General features: G+C 42.2%; 2 protein-coding genes across 2 annotated transcripts; both read right to left on the reverse strand.

Annotated features, from left to right (window-relative positions):
* Window positions 1-330: 330 nt before the first annotated feature.
* LOC122026102 (phospholipase A1-Ibeta2, chloroplastic-like) lies at window positions 331-2,406 on the reverse strand. Its single transcript, XM_042584745.1, has one exon. The coding sequence runs from the start codon at window positions 2,399-2,401 to the stop codon at window positions 779-781; it is 1,623 nt and encodes a 540-aa protein (XP_042440679.1). The 5' UTR covers window positions 2,402-2,406; the 3' UTR covers window positions 331-778.
* A 2,067-nt stretch (window positions 2,407-4,473) lies between these two features.
* LOC122028163 (rho GDP-dissociation inhibitor 1-like) lies at window positions 4,474-7,377 on the reverse strand. Its single transcript, XM_042587195.1, has 5 exons — window positions 7,010-7,377; window positions 5,506-5,569; window positions 5,184-5,402; window positions 4,709-4,833; window positions 4,474-4,638 (listed from the first exon to the last, which is right to left on the reverse strand). Exons 1-5 carry the CDS (start codon window positions 7,235-7,237, stop codon window positions 4,573-4,575), a joined length of 702 nt encoding a protein of 233 aa, XP_042443129.1. The 5' UTR covers window positions 7,238-7,377; the 3' UTR covers window positions 4,474-4,572.
* Between the last annotated feature and the right edge of the window lie 2,482 nt (window positions 7,378-9,859).

Below are 9,859 nucleotides of genomic sequence, written 5' to 3' on the forward strand. Positions count from 1 at the left end.
TCCCCCACTATTCTACCAATAGAGACCCCCATGAAAATTTTAGTGCTACCTCAAATCAATTATACATTTAGAGGACATTAGAAATTGATAATGTCAAAAAGTGTAATGGATTTTTAATTCATTCTTTTCTCCACCTCATCTCACAGTTATCTCCTATTGGCACTTTTCTCCTAGGCTTATCAAGATTGCGTTGTCATCCATCATCTTGTATATACGATACAATAACAATTAAGTCTTATCTTATGAGGTTAGGTGAGGTCGGCATCTTGTATAATACAATCCAGCCAAGATTCTTTTATCAAACGTTTTGGCATCAAATATACAGACACATTTAGCTCAAAATAATTGCTAGAGTGTGACTTTAGTTCCTTAAGAACTTAATTCTCTATTTCCTTTGCTGAGCTCCATGATTGCTCTAGTTTAAAATCCTTCAGTGCATTGAATTCAGATTCTTGTTCTTGCAACGTTTAATGAGCTATAAAATTCTAAAGCCATCCATATCTCACTTCTTGGGAAGAAGTTGCATCTTTGCTAATTGTAATATATATGAACAAATGGGTTTGCTTTCTTATGCGCGTTATGTATTTCTGGAGTTATGATGATGTGGTAGGATATTCAGGTTATTACTCAGGTATTCACAGTCTGATTTATCTTGGTGGCTTGTAGGAAATTTTCGTGGAATCAAATCAGTCATTATACGAGACTAATTGAGATTATCATTTTGTATGCGCAATATGAGAGACTCAAAAATGGCTCCTTTTGTCTCCGGCGATGACGACTAGAAAGTGGAGGAAGGGCTTGCCAGTTGGCCGGAGTTGCATCGGCCGAAGCTTCCGGCGGTTTGCTTCAGCCGGAGCTCCTGCGCCTTGTTCAGGTACAGCTTCTTGATGTTGGCGCCCTGCTGGCTGAGGAGGCGAGCAAGACTCCGCTTGGCGTTCTCCCGGAATGGTCCACCGGCCGCCCTGAAGCCGTCGACGAGGTGGAGGTAGGCCTCCAAGTCGTGGCAGCACGACAGGTCGGCGTCCGGGCGTAGGTACGGCGAGCTTTGGCTGTCCACCACCAGCTCCCGCCCCACGTGGGCGTACCCTTCGTTCCGAGTTCTCAGCGGAGCCGCCGGTACGCGCGGCACCAAGTCGTGGGCGTTCACCACCCTCAGCACCTTCACCCCCCGCTTCTCCACCCGCTCCGCGAATGCTCGGTTCCCCACCCGCGGCCCACCGAAGGTGAACACCGCCGTGGCGGCGCGTTCCGGAGGTACAAGCGCCGCCACCTCTTCAGCCACCAGCACCGCCAGAGCCGCCCCCAGGCTGTGCCCCACCACTGTGATGCTCAGCTCCTCCCCCGCGTACTCCTTCCTTAGTTTCTTAACCTCCTCGACCACCGCCGCCGATAGGCTCGGCTTGTCTCCCAACCCCGGTGTCTTGTATAGACTCCGGAATCCGCATTCCACCTTCGCCACTTCCGACGAGAGTCGCTGTTCCTCTGTTTCCGCTCCCTGCTGCTCTGTTTCCGCCTCCGCCTCTTCGAGAGGAACGAGTTCGGTGCGGAAGTTTTCCGCCCACTCGAGGCAGGTGGAGGTGCCGCGGAGGGCGATGACGATGTCTCGGCGGCCCATGCGGCGGATCTCGCGCTCGTTCTCACAGACGGCAACGTAGCCGATCCAGCTGGTGGGGTGCGCGGCCATGACCCAGGGCGCCACCGTGTCGATCCACGGGGGGAGCTCGATGGAGGCGGTGGCGAAGAGGTTGCGCGTGACGCGATAGGAGCGGTCGGGGAGGAGGACGTGGCGGGGGCGACCCGGCGGCGCGCTGGTGGAGTGGAAAGCGTGGTAGGTGGCCTGCACGAACTCGCCGTAGCGCACGAGCTCGCGGCGGAGGTCGTCGTCGAGGGGGTCGAGGAGGCCCTCCCAGTCGCCGACGCCGTGGAAGCGGCGCCATCCGCCGGCGATACTACCGCGCGGGGAAGCGCGGTTGGAATTGGAGAGCAGACGGCGGAGGCGGGTTAAGCTCCTGGGGGACACCTCCTCGGCTCCGGCGTGCTTATTGGAGAACCCGCCGGCAGGGAAGAGGGCGGAGGTGAGGTTGAGAGCCTGCAGCAGGCGGCTGGTTCGGTACGACGAAGGAGGGTCGCTGACGCCATCAGGCTGCATCTTCGCCGGCGCCGAGGCAGCCGGAGGATTTTCCTGCTTCTGCTTCTCGAGGAGGCGCTCCAAGTTAGCGAGGTGCGCGTTCGTGGATAGGGTGGCAGCGGGCTGAGGAGCCGTGGCTGCGATGCTAGCGTGGACTGCGGTTGCGTGGTGGTGACGAGCGGTGATTGGATTGAGGGGCGAGTTGGGGAGGGCGTTGCGGCCCTGCGAGACGTGGCGCGGAGGAGCTGCCGCCATGGCCAAGGCGATCGACATGAGAAGAGAAGAGAAGATAAGCGACTGACTTGGTAAGAGAAGAGACGGACGTGGACGCTATATATAGCCGGAAACATAATTGGTCAACGCCACGTAGGACGACTCGGAAGTTAAAATAAAAGACCGTTGGTCAAATATGATATTTGGTTTGGCCTTCGGACGCACAATCCGCGTGGTTTAGTTAAAACTTGTTCAATTTTTTGTTGGAGAATTTAATTTAATAATAAATAATATTGGGGAACGTGGAGGGGTCAATTTTTATTATGGTTCTTGGGTTGTTAATTTGAAAGATCAAGGGCATTGACCGAAATACGAGAAAGTAAGAATAAAATCAGCATTTTGAAGGAAAAATTCAACTTGCCCCCTCGAAAAAAAACTTTAAGATAAACTCAAACACGTACACTTTGGATTCGTATAACTACTTTGGTCAAGAATGACAATGCTAAGGTTGTACAAAGTGTGTATGCTTGATACTTTAGGTTGTTCATGACTTGTTCCATTCATTGACTTATTGAAAGTCAAACAACACTATTTTGTTGATATTGGTGATCACACAATTTAGATTGGTTTAGAGACAATTTGGTTGTTTTTCATCTTAGAGAAATTTTAGAAATTCAAGAAGAAAGAATTGCATGAGCCATTGGTAGACTAAAGATGTTAGGCAATTGAAACGAATCGAATCGAATCGAATCGGACAAGCCTAGAGCAAGCATTTCTTTGGGAAGCTAAAAGTGTAAACATTTCTTTCGAATGAACCGAATCGATCAAACCTAGAGCAACCATTGGTAGACTAAAAACATTTCTTTGAGAATATTATATAAGGTTAGATGTATTTATGCTAAGACGGACTTTGCCTGATCGATCATGTACGAGTGCGGAGGCGCTCTCTCGGCCTATGATCGGCCAGTTATATGAAGAGAATATTATATAAAGCTAGCTACCTTTATACTCGGACGGACTTTGTCCGATCGAGCATGTACGAGTGCGAGGGTGCTTTCTCGACATGTGATCGACCGATACAATACTGAGAATATTATATAAGGCTAGATGTCTTTATGCTCGGACAGACTTTGCCCGATCAAGCATGTACGAGCGCAGGGACGTTCACTTGGCCTGTGGTCGGCCGGTACGATACTGAGAATATTATATAAGGCTAGATGTCTTTATACTCAGGCGGACTTTACCCGATCGAGCATGTACAAGCGCGGGGCCGCTCACTCGGCCTTCGATCGACCGGTAATATACTGAGAATATTATATAAGGATGGATGTCTTTTACGCTCGGACAAACTTTGACCGACCGAGCATGTATGAACGCAGGGCGCTCACTTGGCCTTCGATCGACCGGTAATATACTAAGAATATTATATAAGGTTAGATACATTTACGCTCGGACGGACTTTGCCCGACCGAACATGTATGAGCGCGGAGGCGCTCACTCAGCTTTCGGTCGGCTGATAATATACTAAGAATATTATATGAGGCTAAATGTCTTTATGCTCGGGCGAACTTTACCCGATCGAGCCTATATGAACGCGGAAGCACTCACTCGGCCTTCGGTCGACCAGTAATATACTGAGAATATTATATAAAACTAGATGCATTTAAGCTCAAGCGGACTTTGTCCGATCGAGTCTATATGAGCGCGGGAACGCTTACTCGACCTTCAATCGGTCGGTAATATATTAAGAATATTATATAAGGCTAGATGTTTTTACGCTCAGGCAGATTTTGTCCGGTCGAGCATACATAGAGGCAATCATTCGGTCTTTGCTCGACCGATGATTTTACCCCTCCTATTTTTCTGGACTCGTTCCTCTTTCACTTACTCGACCCATCTAATATAACCCGTATCATATTATACCTCAAGAGCAGAAAGAATAATTTTTTCAAGTTCAACCAGCGGAAAGAAAGAGAGAAAAAATTCCAACAAGCTCATGGGCAAGTCATGAAATCGCGGCTAACAGATGAGCAGGCCGCAAGCCAAGTTAGGACACAGTGATCTGCTGCACTACAGTATAGTAAATCCTGCATAACACGACGAGCATAAAGAGTCTCAATCCAGATTTCAGCTATTAAAACATCTTCTCCTGGAATGAATTGGCAGTCAGATATCCCCATACATGGTTCATTGTAGTTCGTAATGATTAATCGTACGAGATAAATACACTATCAACGCTTCTTGATTTCAAAGGAATAGTCGAGCTCCAAATGACATCTATTATCATCATCCTCAAACTGGAACAAAGAATAGGGTGATGAAGGATCAGAAACTTGTAAAGTATGAATGCGGTTCAGATACTTGTACCTTGAGTTTCGCAGAGTAGATTCCTCGAGCGAGCACCCCAGATGGAGTAGTTTCTTCCTCAAGCAAATGCTCATAGGGATCACGTTGAGGAGCAAACGTACCAAGCATTCCCTTGCTTTGATCCACTAGCAAATCAAATAGTTATTGATGTTATAGAAACTCGGAAGAGCTAATGTATCATATCATTGTCTAACTAATCTGACAGTACGAACTTCAGCGACTGCTTAGTGCAAAAGTAATTAGTGAAAGGATCAGCAGTTAGAGAAATTAATGTGAAATGTTTAGTGACTTCAGATGCGAACTTTAAATCTACTCCTGGCAAATTATATTAATGTGGCAACCACGACATTTACATTTGCTCACCGAGAAGACAGATTGGCTTTCGTCTCTGAATGATATGGTTAGATTACAACACAATTTGACAATATTTTACAGTAAAATGTACAAAAAGGAGATTCAGATAAGATGAGTGTACCTTTAAGCCCTCTCTTCCATACTATGTTTGAGTAAGTCAGGCCAGAGACAATATTATGCTTAACACTGAATAATAACTTAAAGCAATATTTTGATCCCTCCTTTAGAGTAAAAAGTACACGGCTTTGGTTTTCTGCTATTGGTAAGGAGGTAACAGCATCAGAATATCCTTCAGATATGACTCCTATTGAATGAAATATGACTTCAGGTTCGATTTGTCCTGCAGATAAAAGATGTAGGAAAAGGGTATGAGTAATGGCATTCCATAAAACAAGGAAAAAATTGTAAGCAATATAAATATATATTTATACAACAAAAACAACCATTTAAGTTTCCATCCATACAGCCAAGTAGTTTTTCCTTCCATCTTCTCAGACTCTCATCTTCCTGGAAGATACATAAAAATGTGATTTTGTTGATATTTTGGATAACTTTTTTCCGGCAAAACATTTACATAAACTAACAAAGATATTCTTCCTGCAGACAGGAATTGGCAGATGGTCTTTGTTTGTTGTTCTTTACATACATGTCAAAAAGAACTTACTACTTATAACAGAAAGCCCAAAATGCAAATATACGTTTGTTTACATGTCCAATGCTTTTGGTTTTAACTTAAAGATCCCCCAATTACATCAACTGTGGTCAGAACATCACAAAGTTCCATTGAGTTGCCATAAAGCACTAACTATTCTGCGTATACTTGGTCATTGAATCTTTGAGACAAACTATGCAGCATGAATGGTTAAATAATCATTATGTATATCTCTAGAAAAAAGGAACATTGAAAAGGCAAAAATGTAAGAAAAAACATAACACGAGTTTAGCGGCTAAGCAGACATATTAGTTGTTACTAGGAGTCATACAGCTCTCTAAATATCACTAGCCTTCTTCCTCCATTTAAACAAGTTCATCATTTCAGCTTTGCAGGAACGTCCAGCCAAGAAATCCCCTTGACACATGGCTTCCATTACAAATTAGCAGTGCAACAATGTGAGAGGAGAGAAGCCTCAATTTTTTTTTCTTTCCAATCATCAAACAAGAAGCACTCCGATCCCCTAGTTCTGAACTTTCCAACACACATTGGTCACCATGAATCTACGAAATCTTGCATATATGAACAGATAGCTTCCTCCTTTGACACAAATCCTTGTACCATTGTGTACAGCAACTCTTCCGGCAGAACATACTAGCTAGGAGAATACTTTTGGAGAACCAAATGTACCAATATTATTATCCACTAAGTAGTTTATATTGCATCAGGAAAAACACAGAAAGAGGATCACATTCCATACAAGCCAAATTGCGATGATAAAAGTTTCTCAGACAGTAAGGCGCACTATCTAGTTAACACAACATAGACAAACTCTATTACATTACATGCGTGGCACTAATTTTCCTAGTTCTTGGCAACGCAATTTTACGGTAGCATGGGTTGATTGTTTTTAAATGCTTGCTTGTTGAAATTTTCAGTGCTAATTTCCCAAATAATTAACAATCAAACTTAGTGTAAAAACAAGAATGGTGATGGGTTATGACAAAACAGTCCCAGCCCCAATGTTATGGACCACAGCATAGACATAGTAAAGCCAAGCCATAGGTTACCGACAATGCCAAATGCCAGGAGAAATCCCATTATAGAGAGACAAAGTGCGATTAACACTCAAGCAACCAAGTAGAGCTTCCAACAACACGAGTTTGATGCCCGATAGATTTGATCGGTGGCCACACGAAAGTCGGGGGATTAAGGAATCAAACGGAAAATCGCACCTTTGTAGACAATGGATCTCAAATTGCCCTAGAAAGCTAAAAAAAAAAAAAAAATCAAACCTTGTCCTTGTCAAGCTGATCCTTGAGGGGGATCAGCGGCGAGGGAACGAACCCATCGTCGGCGGTGGCGGTTTCCTCGTCTCCGTCGACTTCGTCGTCGTTCTCCTCCACCTTGCTCTCTTCTTCGCCCAAATCGTAGCTGCTCTGCGAGGGATCGAATCTGGCAGAAGCAACGGAAGAGGAGGAACTCTCCGCTTCCACTCGCCGCTGCCCTCCTCCGCCTTCCATTCCTTTTCCCAGTAAAGAGTGAAACAAAGGGTAAAAAAGTCGCCTTGCTTTGCCTTTCACTCCTCCTCCACTCGACCAACCAATTTGAAGAAGAGGAAAGAAAGCAGTGTTTTTGAACAGAGCAAGCAAATAATTTATTCGATGGATCAATTAATTAAACGGAAAAGGAGGAATAATAAAAGGCACTAATTGTCCATATCATTCAATTTTAGAGCATCCACGGTGTTAATACTACTTAAATGATATTATAAAAAATAATTAACTTTATGGAAGTTTACAGTGAGTATTTTACGTTTCATTTAGAGAAAAAAAATATTAAAAATATTATATCCAAATATTAACACTATTAATTAATAAGCTGATTTTATATATATAAAAACAAATTTTAAATATAAAAAATAAACAGGTAAAGTGTGTTAATATAGGAGACATAACGTGTACACCCTCTCTATAGAGGTAATGTCCCAACAATATCTTAACATGACTCAAGGGGATCAGTGGGGTTCACCTGGGGAGTCATTGGGGTTTATCTCATAAACTTCTTCAAGGATCATCGTGTGCAGACCAATAATAATAACATATTTCTTTGACAATTTTAGCAATAATTCTTTGACAATTTTAGCAATAACAGAAGTGATAAACGATAAAAAAAAGTATACATGTGGATAAGATAAAGATTCTTGGGATAATTATAATGAAATTGTTTAACAAACTCTGACACATTTTGTCACCTTATGATCGTGAAAGTTATGTGAGGTGATATATAAAAAAAGAGTTCTCTTTGTGATGAAAGTACGCTCATTGACATATGCAATTCCACTTTCGCGAATACATTCTTACTATTCTTCATCTACTTGTTCGGATCGAGACTGACTTGAGCGTCGGAGGACCTTCGCTAGAAACTCCCCCTGGTTTTTAGGTGCTGACATTTTTTTGGCTCATCTTCTAGTGCACAAGATCGAAGGAGCTAGAAGCTATTTTAAGGAGAGAAAAGTCTTCTGACAATCAATCGTCTGTCCACCGTACCAACGTGTTATCTCCGCATGCCTCAGATAGGATCACCCAGCATTCCTTAATTGCGCATTTTATTTGGAGAAAAAATTCCTACAAATATATCGTTAAATGATATTACAAAAAAAAATATAGATCCGCTACCTTAGCGGTCCCCTAGTACCGATTTTACGGATATGGAGGGAGGTACATGTAGGTACACAGACCATAGTCGCATGGTGGGGTAAAGTTAAATGATATTACAAACTAACGTGGATGTATGTTATTATATATACTACAAGAATTCTGATTTTTAGTGACGCATAGCATAGTTAACGTCGTAAAATGTGACCTTTTAGCTACACTTGTAATGTTTCGCTTCGCTAAAAGATAGAACATTAGGAGGGAATTTTCTCACATTTATTTTGTATCATTTAGCAACGCGTTAAACAATATGTGTCGTCAAATGAAGGCACACGCACATCACTCCACGTCGCTAAAAGATAGCGCAAATTTTCCCTGAATCATTTGACGACACAACACAGAAAACACGTCACCAAATGTGATACTTTGGCGACGCATTCTGCACTCAACATCACTAATAGTAGCGGGAATTTTTCTCACCTTAAATTATGATCATTTGGCGACGTAGAGACATTAAGCGTCACTAAAATAAAATCCAAAATTAAAAATTTTCCCAATATGTGAACAAATCTTATACGAAATTAAAATTAGAAAGGAATTTATTAAATAATTCTTATTTTATTTTATTTTATTTTAATAAATTAAAATTCTATTCTCTATGTGAGACGGCTTCTCTTGTTTAACAAAATATAAATTAAAATAAATAATATTTGAAAAGAAATTAGAAAGAAATTTATTAAATAATTAATATTTTAATTATTTTTATTAAATTAACCATTCGTATTCCTTATAACAAAATTATAAATCAAAACAAATCAAAAAGAAATTTATTAAATAATTCTTAGTTTATTTTATTTTAATACATTAAAACCCTTTTCTCTTGTTCGTTTATGCATTTCTTCATGCGTGCATTCTCGCCGTTGCCGATTTCTTCTTTTGTGCATTCTCGCAATTGCCGATTTCTTCTCTCCTGTGCATCTTGCTCCCTAAGGATATCCTTCTCTCTCTCAACAGATAATTCTTGGTTTATCCTTATACTGTATTATTGCACGCCCTTATTATCAGCCATAGACGTGCACAACCAGTAGCCTTTTGGCGGCACATGACCAAATCGTAACGACTTGCTGTCGTCTCCTTGGTCGTAGATGAACGCGACCATTGACCTCTTTAGCGACGAGCGACCTATGGCCTCTTTGGCAGCGTGCGACCAAATTACAGTGACTTGCTACCACCTCCTTGGCCATAACCGCTGCCACCGTTAGTTTTCCAGCCTCGCTAATATGTATGGCAGTTTCTACAATTACCAGCCTTGCTTAATCTCGCATATTGGTTTTGCGATTGTTCGTGTAACATAAGTCATACTTTATCATTTGATCCATGTTTGACAAATTAGTGTTATACTTAAATAGGTATTTATGAAACAACTAAGAAAGTAGTTTAAAATTAGTTAACTAAATCTATGTCATGTCATCATACTTAAATTGTCAC

This window comes from Zingiber officinale, chromosome 10A (assembly GCF_018446385.1).
Source record: "Zingiber officinale cultivar Zhangliang chromosome 10A, Zo_v1.1, whole genome shotgun sequence".
Lineage (NCBI taxonomy): Eukaryota > Viridiplantae > Streptophyta > Magnoliopsida > Zingiberales > Zingiberaceae > Zingiber > Zingiber officinale.

Excerpts from the sequence above, each read along its gene's own strand:
- LOC122028163 (XM_042587195.1), bottom strand. The coding sequence starts at position 7,237 with ATGGAAGGCGGAGGAGGGCAGCGGCGAGTGGAAGCGGAGAGTTCCTCC. Across the intron at positions 4,834-5,183 it reads ATGGAAGAGAGGGCTTAAAG|TGGATCAAAGCAAGGGAATG; the intron begins GTACACTCATCT and ends TTGATTTGCTAG. Across the intron at positions 4,639-4,708 it reads TCTACTCTGCGAAACTCAAG|TTTGAGGATGATGATAATAG; the intron begins GTACAAGTATCT and ends TCTTTGTTCCAG.
- LOC122026102 (XM_042584745.1), bottom strand. The coding sequence starts at position 2,401 with ATGTCGATCGCCTTGGCCATGGCGGCAGCTCCTCCGCGCCACGTCTCG.